Below are 14,735 nucleotides of genomic sequence, written 5' to 3'. Positions count from 1 at the left end.
ATGGCTGCCTCCATGAGAATGTTACGGGCACTTGGTGAACAGGTGAGTGGAAAGACGAGAAGAAAATCTATGAATACGTGTTTATTCGCACGGTGTGGGGTAATTTAAACTTCTTTGCCGTGCGATGAAGTAGTTGTGTGGATTGTGTAGCTATTTGGTAACGAAGCATCGTGTTAATCCGATACTGTTCTGACAGGACATAGATTTAGAATAAAGTATAGTTCGTTAACCAGATCATTGTAGTTAAGGACATTTTAAATAAAGGATAGCTTCCTCTATGTGATTAGTATTTTAGTTTCTTTTTATGCTGGTGATTAGTTATTGGTTATGATCAGAGAAGTAAAGGACAATAAGGTCAGTCTCTCAAATTTTATACATCTTTTACTTGATGTTTCTCCATATTTTTCTTAAAAACATTATTTGGTGTGATAAAATACTGTTTTGGATAAGACGTATGACAGGTGGACGTTATGAGGGCTGGCGGCCTTCCCTGAGTCCACGTCAAGACTTGGCCTTCCCTGGGTCAAGAGGAGGCATTTTATTTGCCTATTTGTGGGTTATAAGTATAAAAGTCATGTGGGTTGGTTGTACTAGGTATTTCTGTTATTTACCCGCAGGGGCTAGCTGCCATTCTCAGTCCACCCCGATTGGCTGCCCCTGTAATGATCCTACCCATCAGGACCAAGAAGAGGCACTTCATACCCCCAGCTGTGGGAAGTAAACATAAAACTATGAGTGACATGGTGAACAAGGCTCGGGCAGCTGGTGTGGTGACGCCTCAGGAAATCCAAGAGCGGCCGATCAATGTGTCTTGCACAGGTGTGACCCACTCCTTAACCGTGTTTAGATTTTTATCGGTTCTGTAGCGAGGAAGGGCCCTGCTGCACTGGCTGGGTGGGATCTGAACGTATTTTTACACTTCCTTTTCTTTCCCTTAGCCGGCATATTTGACCCATATGTGCCACCTGAAGGGGATGCCCGCCTGTCATCGCTTACCAAGGAGGGGCTAAAGCAGAGAACTCAGCAGCTGAAACAGACAGCGACCTCTCAGCTAGCGTATGTATCGGAGCTGACTTTGTAATACGGTCTCGTCTGTGCCTTCCATTTCTGTTGTAAAATCCCATAATTCTGCTTTCAGAGTTCGCAAGATTAAGGAATATGACAGTGAATTCAGCACAAAATCATTCCCAGAGAAAGCTCAGGAAATATTTTTAGCAGCACACGAGTGCCTGACACAGTAAGTACCATGATTCATCCCTCTCACACTCCTATATGCTTTTCTGTGTTCTATATACATAGAACATTAGGTCTGATTGATACGTACCATACCATCTGCAAATGAGTACACGCTACGTCATTACAACCAAATATATCAGTGCTAGAAATGTAATATATTCTAAAACCATTTATAAAACAGTATCGTATCTGAATAATTAAATAGCCACATATGTTCCACTGGTACTTTCAATGGTAATTATCAGGAAAGCTTGGAAGCAAGGGAGGAGGTGTGATAGAAACATTACATAAAGGTATTTAACAAAGTACAGGACAGAGATTCGTTCCCAGGGATGAGAAATGTTAGGTTAAAAAAAAAAAAAAATAGCCAAACGGAACTTTTATTAATGTGAAATCATCAGTGTAGTGGGCGCTGCGTTTTAACTATGATGAAATGTCCACCAAAAGTAAATTTCACCCAGTGTTGTGGGATATCAAATAAAACAATTCCTTTCAGAAGAACAGTTACTTTGTTTATATTTAACACAATAAACAGATGGGAATGTAAATAACTGTGGGTTCAGTGTTTTGATAATTAGGTCATTCTGTGTAAAGTTTTGTGCTTTTTCTTTTTTGCAGGTTTGACCGCCACAAGTTGCACAGCTTGGTGACAGAACGTTGCTATCCTGTAAGTAAGTTGCGGCTCTTCATCTGTTTTTGACCCATGGGAAATGCTCTGACGTTGTTTCCTCTTTTCATTCTCGCAGGAGTTGGTGCGTGGAAATAGATATCGAACTCTGCGCTGGAAGTTCATAGAATCTTTGGAGCCTCCTCGCGTAGTTCAGGTTCGTTGTCCTGACATGGTTACCAAGGGAAATCTGTATGGCCAAGTGACTGTCCGGATGCACAGCAGACAGGTGAGTGTTTGGTCCAAATGTACGCTTTCTGTTCTCTTAGTTAACCATTATCTGCAGATAAACAGAAAACTCCCCTTCCACTTTGGCATTGACCAGTCATCATTGTGTGTGACAGTACATAATACAAGGTTCCCTCAGTAGTCGGCTAGCATTTGCCCAGCCAAGTACTGGGAGAGAATAAATGGATTTTCCGATCAATGGCTGGATAGCTTCTTGTATCCAATCTAGAGATCTCATTCCTCTGTGCATTACGTATGATGTATTGGTGTGCCACGCAGCTCTGATTTTATTTTATGATACAGATCAATAAAATATCCTGCCCTTTTCACTCCCTTTATCTCTCCTTCCATGATTAGTATCTATATTATCTATATATAATATTTTTTCCATTTGTGTAGTCTGTTTATACCATTTCCCACAACTATGCTTTTGCCATAGAGTCTGATTATATATGACCGATTTGGACGCGTACAGTACGGGAACGAAGAACCAAAGGATGTTTTGGAGTATGTGGTGTTTGAGCGTCATATGGTAAACCCATATGGAACATGGAGAATGCATGGCAAGATTGTTCCTGCATGGGCGCCACCCAAAGACCCCATTTTGAAGGTAAGGAAATCTCTTATCTCTCTAGAAATTAAAAGTGTTAACCTTTCAAATATACAGCATATATTTATCTTGCTTTTTTTTTCCTTTTATTGTAGACTGTGATGTTGCCTGGTCCTGAATTGAAGCCATGTCAGGAGCTGGAGGATGTGGTCCATGAGACAACCCAATCACCGCAACAGCAGTGGTATAAATAACAATGCTTATACTGACAGCTATGATGAACATTTCACAAGTAGTAGGTTAGGTGCTGGATGTGTTATACTGCATTTTAGCAGACAAATTAACTCTGCAAGCTCGTGATCTGGGGTTCATCCAACCAGAACTTGGACGTCTCTTCACAGACCCTCGAACCCGTGGATTAGTTTGGCTCCTCAACTTGTAAAATAATAAACCATGATAATAGGACTTGGGAACAGTGACAATTTTTGTTGTACGTGTTTGACCATTTTGCACGCTGCTTACTCTAAATATATCAAAACAACAAAGACAAGCTTTGAAAAGAAAGGGCATTTTTTATTTGAGATTTGGGTACTGACATAGGAACAATTCTAACTTCCAGCTCTTTATTTCTGTTTGGAGAATACAATAGTTTCTGCAAAGTTCTGATTCCTTCCATTCCTCAGTATACATACACATTTGTACACCCAGTCTAGTTGCTTGCCGGCTATGCATGCATAGTCTTCTTCACTCAATCCACCCATATGTACAAGCAGTGCATTCACTCTCACTATGCCCATTCACCAGAATCTAATATTATCATTGGAAGTCCCATGGGCAGACATCTGCTTTATGGGAGACAGATTCTGTAGATGCCAAGGGCTTTTCTTGCACTTCCCATGGACATATTTCTGCCAGACCGCAAGAGTTTTCATCTCTTGTAGGAGGCATAGCCTGCAACTCTGTACCTTCCTGGGGTGTAATGCTGCTCTCTTGGTTTTCGGCATGCACTTTGCTTTGCAGTCGTAAGGAGTGGTGCCAGCGTTTGCCATGCTGTGCGGGTTTTATAGGAGGGTAGAGATCACCCATGCGTCCTTCACTCTTACTCATGATTTTAGATAGTGGTCTGGGTTCCTCACTTGACCAGCTACACATGGAATCTTGCTTACTTTGTGACTTGTACAGCTGACCAAGGGGTGGCTTGCTGGTCTTGGGAGACTCCAAGGGTCCTGAATCTACAAGGGCCTTAGTTGCAGGGTCCCAGCTATGGCTCTGCGATTGGCTCAAGGTTGCTGGGGTCCCTTCAGAGTCCAGACTCTCCCAGGGGCAGATCTCTCCTCTTCGAGCCTCTAAATCCAAGCTGTCTGAAGTTTTAGATTGAATAGGTCCCCCGTCAAATGTTTTACTCTGTGATTGACTGAGGAGCCCTGGGGATCCCCCAGACTCTTCACTTTCCCATGGGCACACAGCATCTCTTTGCCGCCCAAGTTCCTCTAGTTTCATGACTAAACTCTGTTCATTCAGGCCTCCCATGGCCACCTTTTCCATCTCACCAGTTTCCCAGGGGCATATTTTTGCTCTTAGGTCTCCAGCATCCTTGCCCTCCCAGGGACAAATTTCCTCTCGCTGTCTTTCCTCCTCCTCTCCTTCCCAAGGGCAGATCTCTTTATGTGGACCCCTCTTTTCACCTTCCACTGGAGGTGGAGGAATGTGGAAGGAGAAGTTACTCCCTGATTGACTCATAGGACCCCCTGGACCTTCACTATCTGTACTCTCCCAGGGACATATCTCACTTCTTCTGCTTTCCACACTGTTTGATTTTTGTGGGGCATCATGTGGCCCCTCCATGCTCTCCCAAGGGCAAACTGCCTCTCGCAACTGACTCATTCTCTCAAATTTGCTGGATGGTGGGGTCTGTTTAGACATTTTAGGAGAAGAGGACATTTCATCCTTATCCTTATTCATTTTCAAGAAACACTCTCTCTGGGGGGAGAGGCACGCCTGACTCTCACTTTCTGCCAGCTCACGTAGCTGTGACTTAAGTTCCCCATCCCTAATACAGTCTGATTCCGCATCTTGTGTCTTTAATTCTTCCACTTGCTGCTTCTTAAGCACCCCTGCTCCTTCAGCAGCCTGTCTCACTCTCTCTTTATGCTGTCTTCCTGCGGCTGTTCCTTTAAATGCCCGTACTGCCAGAACCAGACTTTTTAATGTACTTTTGTGAATTAGTTTTGCAGACTCCCCCGGACTCTTTCCTCCTGTACCGATAACCTCAGCATTTAGTGCCTTGAATCCTTCACCTTCTGCATAACCTGGGGGAACCAGAGCTGCACCAGGCTTCACTGTGATAGATGAAGGGTCCTCTGTTTTCTGCTGAGTGCTATCTTGTAAATGGTAACAGATATTCCCTTCTACGCCATCACTTCTAAGATTCTCTCTGCTTCCCAAGCTTTGATGCTTAGCATCTGTGTCTTCTTTCTTCCCCCGAGAAATGTGGGGCTTTCCTGATACATGTGAGGTGTCCATGCTACTGCATTTTCCAGGTGCATAGGTGACATGCTTCTGAGCCTTATTTTCACTATATGTAGGGAGCTCCTGAAGCTCCCATGGACACACCTCAGCTTTGTCGAAACTGCCTCCCAGCAGTGGGTTCCTACTCCCTTCCGTAGCTCGTTCTGTGGAGGTTTCTGAGGCTCCTGTAAGTGGGCCCTTTCCATGAGCACTTCCAATCATGCTGTGAGATTTTTGTAGAGCTCCAGTAGACACACTCAAAGGCTTTTTATCTGCCAAAAGGTTGTGCGCACTAAGTGACTTGCAGACTAAGGGAGCTTGACGAAGAGAGTCCCCATGAGAGCGTAAAGACACGTTTCTGGCAAGGTTTCTCCTCATCAGGGAATCCCGTAGGGAGGCATCCCTAGCTGAGCTCTCCAGCCGTGGAGAGACAGAACCACTGTCCTTGGATTCTTGCATGTGGTCATAAGTGCTATGTGACTTGCGCAGAGAAAGGACTCTTTGCCTCAGTGATTCCTCTCGCAATTTAACACTGCCGCTGTCCTGCTGCCTTCTCTTCTGTCCTCCAGCGGAACTTGGAGAACCCTCCTTTTCTTCTCGCCCACACTGTTTCGTAACAGAATCTGGAATCTCAGTTATACGTCTCATAATAGAGCGACCCAGTCCTCTCCGAGAACTCCTCTTTTTTTGGAGATGAGGATTGTTGTGGATCATCTTCTTTGTTTTGTGGACTTCCAGTTGGGCGTAAAGCTTCTTAAGCTCATCCTGCAGAAAGAAAATGGTGCTGTGTCAGACCAAATAATTATGAGTCACGCGTTCACAAAATAGCAATTGTCAAGCAGTCTCTTCACATGCTAGACAATATGGAATATACACTAAGTGAGGATGGACTGCAACCATTTTGTGTGTTTAACACACAAAGTGTTTAGTCCTGCATTAAAGTTTCCATTCCAGGCATAGGTGCCAAGCATCTTTTAAGCCCTATACAGGAGAGCTTAAAACAATTAATTAGGAAATTAGGCTTCAAAGTGCAGCAGCTGTGATTTGTTACTTGTAGGAAAGGCTGGCATCCATCTTGCTAGTTCAACATCATTGGCAGGCCCAGACTAGACATCCGGTGCCTCCCAAGCACCTCTTGCCAATTCTGCAACAGATTGCGTCTTTTAGTGTGAGGGCACCAGTTAGACATATGTGGCTGCACACTGTAAAAGTGTAAGCATAACATGAGATCACATATATCAAACTAATTTGGTTTACCAAAATAATGGGTTAGGCCACAGCACTTGGAGTGCAAAAGCTTGTCTATACCCACAAATGATGCAGGTGACAGGTGTAGCTTATTGTGCATGACTTGGCCAAGTAACTTTGATTCTCTAATTCTCTCTTATAGTAATTGTTCACTTCTGCCCCAGGCAGGGGGTGAAACCTGGCGTTTCTGTTATAATACCCACTAAAAGGGCATAAACTCTCCTTGGTGTCATGTGAAAAAGAAAGTACACCCTCTTTGAATTGTATGGTTTTACACATCAGGACATAATAACAATCATCTGCTCTTTAGCAGGTCTAAAAATTAGGTAAATGCAACCTCAGGTGAACAATACATGACATATTACACAGGGTCATGATTTAACAAAAATAAAGCCAAAAAGAAGAAGCCATGTGTGAAAAACAAACAATAGAATCCAAAGAGGGTGTAGTTTCTTTCTCACACATGTGTATATATATATATATATATTGTTTTACACTCTGGCTTCAATGACTCCACCCAATCAATAATCTAGGTCCCACTGGGTAAAAGGAAGCACATGCGTGTAAACAGCACATTCTTACCCGTATGTCATCAGGATCCAGGCTGTGCTCACTCCACGCAGACGTGATACTGCTGTTCAAATTTGATCGGGAGCGTCTCAAGTCCAGCTCATCCTCATACACCTCGGCAGCTATTTCCTCTCGAGGAGGTCCTCCTGCGTGTAGGAACTGACACAAGAGCATATAGATACTGGTAAGCTAAGCCACCCATACATTCACGGACTACCTAATATACACACATTAGTAAAGCATACCTTTGGTACCAGGAGCAAGATAAGTGTCATAGTGACAGTCCCATGTGTGTGGATAAAAAACAGGAGCAGTGTCCAATCAGGATGAAGAGATGTGACCATGACGAACCTTGAACAAAGGAAATCCAAGGCAACTGAATATCATATAAATATAATTTGGTATCCTGATATATTACCCTGTGAAGACAACCACAAGGCAACTGTATTTGACTTAGTTGCTACTCACCTTCAAGTACAGGAAAAAATTTAATCTTGTACGTTAATTTTGTTACTATTCTTTAGTGTTCAAGTTCACGATATGCGGTGTTAAGCCTCACCTGAGCACATGGAATGCAGCTGAAACAAACATTTCATTGTGAACAGCAAGTCCCATATAACGAGGCTCGTGGAAGGCAGACGGGACTGAACGAGCTTCATAGCACAAGAAGGTTCCCCAGGATAACAACAGAAACTCACCTAGAACAAGAATTACAGCAAGTTACACACCTGAACACCATGAGTGATCCTGAGATGGACCACATGGCAAATCATATATGATACATAAAATGAACTCACCCAGAGACATCATATAATCCCAGCGATCGTGGTCACAGGTGTAAAAGACAAGCCCCTCGCGTGTTTGTGAACGGATAACCATAGGAACCCCTCGCTGTAGGTTTTCCAGAACCCCTAAAGTCCATCCCACCAGAAACCAGGTGCAGAGCAACACCATGACTGACAGCATTCGCAGCAAACGCATACTTGTCATGTAGGGTATACGTTGAGCAGTCCTTGAAATGAATACCTTCATTACCCTGTAAAGAAGGAATTGAAGACCCGTGCTATCTATTAACACGTCTGATTGCACATACATCCACTAAACATGCATACAAACAGAGGAACGGGGTATAACCTGTTCACACCTGTAAAGTTTCAGCACGATGGTCCCATACACAATGCAGAACCCAAGCAGGCGCACCCATCGCAGAGCGGCACATCGGAACACACTTGGCTTAAAGTAGAGGATAAAAACCTAGACCAAACATTTATGAACAGAGTCAGCCCACTCGGGTTATATGGGGATCTGGGATATATTGTGGCCGGGGCGGGGGGTCACTCACCGGAAAGTACAGTAACAAGGAGCCAAACAGGATGGTTTCCAGAAGCAGAAGACCTGAGGCACGGATCCTCTGCGAGGGCAGAAACAGAGTCAATATGCGTGTGTGTTTGGGGAGGAAGAACGTACGCTGGGGTTACATAGTTATATAGGCTGAAAAAAGACCTGCGTCCATCAAGTTCAGCCTTTCCTATATCTGTTAATTTGTTGCTGTTGATCCAAAAGAAGGCAAAACCCCCCAGTTTAGCGCTTTCCAATTTTGCACTAACCAGGGAAAAAAATTCCTTCTTGACCCCAAAAATGGCAGTCAGATTTCTCCTTGGATCAATAAGATGTTTCCCCATAATTACAGATTATATCCCCGAATACAATTTATATTGTTTGGTGTGATAATGGCAGTGTAGTAACAATAGACATTGCTGTTTGGAGCCTTAATGCAGTTAAGCGCCATCTTTGTAATCACGTCCAATAAAATAAAAGGCTCCCTCTCTGGCCATTTGCAATGTTGGGTAGGATAGTAATTATTATTAAAATTCTGAAGCGCCAATACAAGATTCTTCAGTGTTCCGAACTGCATAGTAAAAATATTTGGGAAGGGTGAAAGATACACTTTATTGATTGTATCGCGTCCGCTCACTTTGCTTTCGCGGAAGTTGTAGGCCACAAGCATGCTCAGGAAGACCCCCAGCATTCCCGCTGCTTGCAGGGACAGCACGGTGACGCGCAGAGCCCAGTCTTCCTCCACGAGACACGGGGAGCCATCCACACACGTAGCACAGCCCTCGCTGCAGCGCCCACAGGCTGTAACCCCCGGGTATGAGCTGCCCGAGCCTGCGGGGGCACATGGATCAAGAAAAAGTACAGAGAAATCCTAACACATACACACATATACAAAGTAACTACGTGTAACGATCAACATACACATCTTTGAAGTAGACATATACACGTATGTTTATGTGTACATTCATTTACAGCTATGTACATATACACGAAACACTAGCGCACACTGTTACTTTACCCTCATGCTGTGTCCTGTAATAGCCAGGCTGGCACACGCATCGGTACCTGCCCAAGATGGAGCCGTTTCTTTCATCCGATACGCACTGAAGGGGGGACACGCAGCTCAGATGACGGCAGTTACTGCTAGTATTACACACATTAACCATGTACAGCGCTACAGAATATGATGGCGCTATATAAAACAATAAATAATAGTTATTGTATGCCCAGAGATCAACTAGGTAAGCGTACCGGGGAACTACCCAGAGATCTCCCTCTTCTGGGGGGTGTTCATAAATGGGAATTCTGGGGCAAATTTCTAATGGTGGGGCAAACACTGGTATGTTAATTCTGACTGCTAAGCACATTACATTGTGCACATAGATTCTAGATATGGTTCAGTGAATATGCTCAGGTCAGAAAATCAGCAGACAGGGAACCTTCACACCGTACCAACAACTTCGAATGACTGCGTTCAGTAGGTAGGTATGCACCGTGTAAACCATTGGCAGACCTCAATTACCTGTGTGCTGTTCTCATCACAGCTGTGCGTGTTGGCAAACCATCCAGGCCCCTGGGAACATTGATTTATCCCCAAACTCTGCAGTCGTACGTCCACCCGCAAGGCTCCTCTGAAAAACAAAGTGTATCTTTGAAGTTGTTCATGACACTAACTTGACTCATTTACTCATGAGTAGGAGGATATCACGTTATTCTACAGCTCAAACTCACAACAGTTGAGATAGGAATAGAGGAAAATAGACTTTTCTCCTCCTAAGTGCCTTACATTAAAAACTGAGAATAGGTTACAAATTCATGTAAAAAAAAGTCTTGGTAAACCAAGTCCCCACTGCCTCCAACAATGTCTCCAACTATGCCTCCAACCATGTCTCCAACCATGCCGCCAACCATGCCTCCAACCATGCCTCTAACCATGTCTCCAACCATGCCTCCAACCATGTCTCCAACCATGCCTCCAACCATGCCTCCAACCATGTCTCCAACCATGCCTCCAACCATGTCTCCAACCATGCCGCCAACCATGTCTCCAACCATGCCTCCAACCATGTCTCCAACCATGCCTCCAACCTTGTCTCCAACCATGCCTCCAACCATGTCTCCAACCATGCCGCCAACCATGTCTCCAACCATGCCTCCAACCATGTCTCCAACCATGCCTCCAACCATGTCTCCAACCATGCCTCCAACCATGCCTCCAACCATGTCTCCAACCATGCCTCCAACCTTGTCTCCAACCATGCCTCCAACCATGTCTCCAACCATGCCGCCAACCATGTCTCCAACCATGCCTCCAACCATGTCTCCAACCATGCCTCCAACCATGTCTCCAACCATGCCTCCAACCTTGTCTCCAACCATGTCTCCAACCATGTCTCCAACCATGCCTCCAACCATGTGTCCAACCATGCTGCCAACCATGTCTCCAACCATGCCTCCAACCATGCCTACAACCATGTCTCCAACCATGCCTCCAACCATGCCTCCAACCATGCCTCCAACCATGTCTCCAAACATGTCTCCAACATGTTGGACACAATGCAGCAATTATTCTCAGAAATTAGAATAAGGAATAATGTCCCAGTACTCGTAATGGAAACCATTTCATGTTAAACCATAAGCTAAATGAAAGAGTGAGAAAAATGTGAGCGGAGCATCCAGTCCGCAGTGTGATTTTGAGCTCAGACTGCTGGGTTTTGAAATATTTTGTGCTGTACCAGTGCTGATGTTTGTGTGATGCTGGCATGGCTGGGTAAACCAAGAACTATTCTCTGTAATCAACCTTTGTACTCCAGGGCTACATTCTCTCCAGAAGAAGAAGTCTGCCCTCTGGGATTTCACAGATAGAAAAGGCACCTGGTAACGTTCGTCTGATCTCTGCACGTAGAAGAGATGATACAATTGTTCCTGCATGCTGGCAAGGTGACAATACATTTTATCAGCAGATACGATGCCAACATGCAGCCACCCTTATAAATTGAGATGTTCTACCCATCTCTCAGAAAGGCATAAGATTTTCCATTATTAGAATTGACCATATATGCCCACTAGGCTTTTCATGTGACTTACTTGCAATTTTATGTATATTTAGCAGGGTGCAGGAAGATACTGAGGATTTCATTCGACATTTTTTGCCAGTGGGCAAAAAATGATGGAGGTACGTCTGCCAGCTTTAGCCAGAGCTTTAGCCACGTGGCCCGCACTCTACGCTCTTAGGCTTCCGCAGGGTGCTTCTCCTGGCCTGTCATGGTATCTAGAGTAACGAGAGCTCCATGGAGGACTGGGGCCTTTCATTATAGTCACATTTAGTGATTGTGTGTTTGACACGACTCTAGTGCGCAGTGGTTGTAGTGCTATAGGTTGTTATGCTATACGTTATTCTCTGGGGAGCAGCACCCAGCACTCCCGTGAGTGCTTTCAGCATATGGGGGACCGGCATTAGCCCATTGATAAGTTAGGTGAGGATTCAGAGACGACACGGCTAGAAGGACACGGAGAACGTCTTCACAGATGGAATATTCTGTAAATAATTTCTTAACCCTCAAGGAAGATAGAAATTCATTAAATATGGATGCCGTAAAAGGGTGAGGGCAACCCACAAGGGTACTCATCATCAAAGGCTCGATATCAAAGGATGAGTAAGTGGGGGCAGCACTGAGCAGGTAGGGCCGACATATTTGCCAAATTTACAAATATCTTCTAGTGCAAAGTGTTAAAGCCCCAACCCGGAGGCACATTCTGCTCGTTTCCATAGTGACTGCTCCACATTTAGAAGTCTGTTATTTCTAAAGTGTCCTGCGGATGAGAAGGTGGCAGAGCGACATGGATCACACTGAAATGCTAGGGCAGGGATATGCCAGGGTCGTTAGAACCTGGCATCCCGGTGCCATCTGCTCACTCAGAGCTGGCGGAGGGAGATTTGCGGCTTAACAGCTGCTCAGTTTGAGGGCGGATGTGAGTGATATAAAATCAGTGTTTGTGAGAGACTAATCTGAGGGGGGGAGGAAAAAGTGAGGCCATGAGAAAAATATGCAGGTGAGATTAAAGGGGGTTTGTAGTACCCAGTGCATGCGCAACATTGTTATAATACCAATAACTAATTCACACACACACACACATATATATATATATATATATATATATATATATACATCCGGTGTATAAATTCCAGTGCATATGCAACATTGTTATAATACCAATAACTGATTCACACACACACATATATATATATATATATATATACAGTGTATAAGCTCCAGTACATACGCAACAATGTTATGATACCAATAACTGATTCACATATAAATATATATACCGTATATATACATCCAGTGTTTAAATTCCAGTGCATACGCAACAATGTTGTAATACCAATAACTGATTTATATATTTATATTTATATAAACACTTCCAGTGCAGGAGAAATCTATGTTGAATTCGATCTTTGACTCCAATGAATAAATCAATTTAGTTTATTATAACATAGCACAAAAAGTTAGGTGTTAGGAGTCTCTTGTTAAGCTACTTTAATATTTGGATTTGTTAAGTCTCACCAGAAGATTAGTTATTCCTCTGAGAAAGTCGTATCTTGAAAGGAGAAAAACATGCAGCCCCCCTTCTACCCTACCCCGTCATGTTCTTCTAAAATGACGGTAGTCCAGACGCTAGCATATGTCAGCTCGCTTACTTACTTAAACTCAGGACTCAGGTCAGGCTTCAGTCCAAAGAACGCAGTAGAGAGTGAGACCATCCATCCCGGGACAAAATGTCCCCCCTCGCACTCTAGAAAGGGTTTGGACCAGTGTACATGACTGGGGTCCACAATGTAGCTGTCTCCCCTGCTCCACTTTGGGGTATCAAGGCTTTGTAGATCATTTAGAAGGATCTCCTTGGTGAGTGAGGGGCTGGCTTGAAAGTTACCCCAAGATCCCCAGTCCGTTCTGTGTTTCCTATGATGGTGAGGTGAAGAGAGGTCTCGTAAAAGAATTTCATGGCCCTCCTTTGTGGCCTGAAGAAGCAGCTGAGGCTTGGAGGACATTGGATGGGTAGTGAGAGAAAGCATTGCCCGGTGTATGTGGGGGTCCCCTCCTGCCAGACTTCTCACCAGAGCGTGATACCATTCTATGTCCTCCCGTATACTGGACTCACGCATGTCGCTGGCCTGGAATATCATGTTGAGGAAGTTGGTGGCATGGAGCAGGGAGTCTCTCGGGCCTCTGGTGTGATCAAGAATTGTATCTGTAGGGCGGCCTCTCAGGTCAGTGAGTTCGTGTCTCTTTGTGCAATTGGCTTCAGACAGAAATAGAAGGTTACCTGAGTGCAGGAAGCCAAGTGCTGCTCTACGACCCTCTTCATCAGGCTGGTCTGGACCAGGAGAAGGGGGAAGTGTAGAAGAGGCAGTAGTTTGGGTGGATGGAGAGGGGGTAAATGGAAGAGGAGATGATATGGGAACATGTGGAGAAGAAGGTGGAAGATAGGGGGGAGATGTGGTTAAAGAAGGGATAGAGGAAGGAATGGAGGGAGTGGGCAGGGGGTCTAGAGAGGTGGATAGCGGAGGTTGAGTTGGAGTTGGGGCTTCCTCCATAGTAATGTTGGTCCATGAGGTGCTCTGAAAAATCGGAGTGGCATGAAGAATTTGCTGGACATGATGGCACCAAAGCAGTGCCAACCATAAAACTGCCATCTCTCCGTCAGGAAGAGATCATGCCAACGATGCTCTTCCTGGGAGACACCGGTGTAGATACAGTCCCCTTGGTGTTGAGTACGAGCCTCCCATCTTGCAGCAGGACCTTGGAGTGGTCAGTGTATTTAACCCTTTATTTCATCTGCATTATGTGACCTGAACGATACCTGCTAAAATCTTCCATGTGCCGTCCACGTTCATCTCTCACTTCCTATCACACCGACGGGTGCCCATGTCTTCTCCCTGCTCAGTTCCCACCCCCACCTTGTCTCTCTGCCCTGTCACATCCCTTCACCCATTTAACTCTTTCCGTTCTCTCCAGCTGTCGTCGTCTTGTTTTTCTCTCTTCAGCCCTTTAGCTTTTTGCCTCTGTTTCGACCTCTCTCCTGTCTGTCTCTCTCTCTCTCCGTCTCTCCTGCTTCCCCTCCTCTCTCTTCTGCTCCTGCTATGCGTACGTCACTTGGTTCCCGAATCTGTGCTGGCACTGCCTTCTGCCCTGTGCCTATTTCCCATACGAGGTCTACCTAATCCCTGCGCTCAGTAAAGAAGCTAGGTGTCTGAGAACAAAATGATAGGCTGGAAAATAGGTGGAGAGGCTCCAAGATGAGGGTGGAGAGACTGGAGACAGGGGAGATGCAGAGACGTGGGGGTAGACTGGCAGCTGAATAGGGTATGCTTAGTGCAGGGAG

The 14,735-nt window shown here is 44.9% G+C and overlaps 2 protein-coding genes across 2 annotated transcripts; one reads left to right on the top strand and one right to left on the bottom strand.

Moving 5' to 3' along the window:
* Positions 1-2,935, top strand: LOC149274506 (large ribosomal subunit protein mL45-like). Its single transcript, XM_089505436.1, has 8 exons — positions 1-42; positions 618-819; positions 939-1,056; positions 1,139-1,237; positions 1,855-1,903; positions 1,983-2,132; positions 2,571-2,741; positions 2,837-2,935. The coding sequence occupies exons 1-8, from the start codon at positions 1-3 to the stop codon at positions 2,933-2,935; spliced, it is 930 nt and encodes a 309-aa protein (XP_089361562.1).
* A 562-nt stretch (positions 2,936-3,497) lies between these two features.
* Positions 3,498-13,947, bottom strand: LOC149274505 (metabotropic glycine receptor-like). The gene is made up of 11 exons (XM_089505435.1): positions 13,055-13,947; positions 9,868-9,976; positions 9,364-9,448; positions 8,983-9,176; positions 8,350-8,418; positions 8,152-8,261; positions 7,805-8,043; positions 7,567-7,705; positions 7,253-7,358; positions 7,020-7,166; positions 3,498-5,954 (listed from the first exon to the last, which is right to left on the bottom strand). The coding sequence occupies exons 1-11, from the start codon at positions 13,945-13,947 to the stop codon at positions 3,498-3,500; spliced, it is 4,548 nt and encodes a 1,515-aa protein (XP_089361561.1).
* Positions 13,948-14,735: the final 788 nt, after the last annotated feature.

Source organism: Sceloporus occidentalis, unplaced genomic scaffold (assembly GCF_023333645.1).
Source record: "Sceloporus occidentalis isolate IW3139 unplaced genomic scaffold, rSceOcc1.0.p SCAF_328, whole genome shotgun sequence".
Classification (NCBI taxonomy): Eukaryota; Metazoa; Chordata; class Lepidosauria; order Squamata; family Phrynosomatidae; genus Sceloporus; species Sceloporus occidentalis.
This window is presented reverse-complemented; position numbering and strand designations above follow the sequence as displayed.

Excerpts from the sequence above, each read along its gene's own strand:
- LOC149274506 (XM_089505436.1), top strand. The coding sequence starts at position 1 with ATGGCTGCCTCCATGAGAATGTTACGGGCACTTGGTGAACAG. Across the intron at positions 1,057-1,138 it reads ACAGCGACCTCTCAGCTAGC|AGTTCGCAAGATTAAGGAAT; the intron begins GTATGTATCGGA and ends TTCTGCTTTCAG. Across the intron at positions 1,238-1,854 it reads GCACACGAGTGCCTGACACA|GTTTGACCGCCACAAGTTGC; the intron begins GTAAGTACCATG and ends TCTTTTTTGCAG.
- LOC149274505 (XM_089505435.1), bottom strand. The coding sequence starts at position 13,947 with ATGGAGGAAGCCCCAACTCCAACTCAACCTCCGCTATCCACCTCTCTA. Across the intron at positions 9,977-13,054 it reads GACCTGAGTCCTGAGTTTAA|AGGAGCCTTGCGGGTGGACG; the intron begins GTAAGTAAGCGA and ends TTTGTTTTTCAG. Across the intron at positions 7,167-7,252 it reads TCTTGCTCCTGGTACCAAAG|TTCCTACACGCAGGAGGACC; the intron begins GTATGCTTTACT and ends CTCTTGTGTCAG.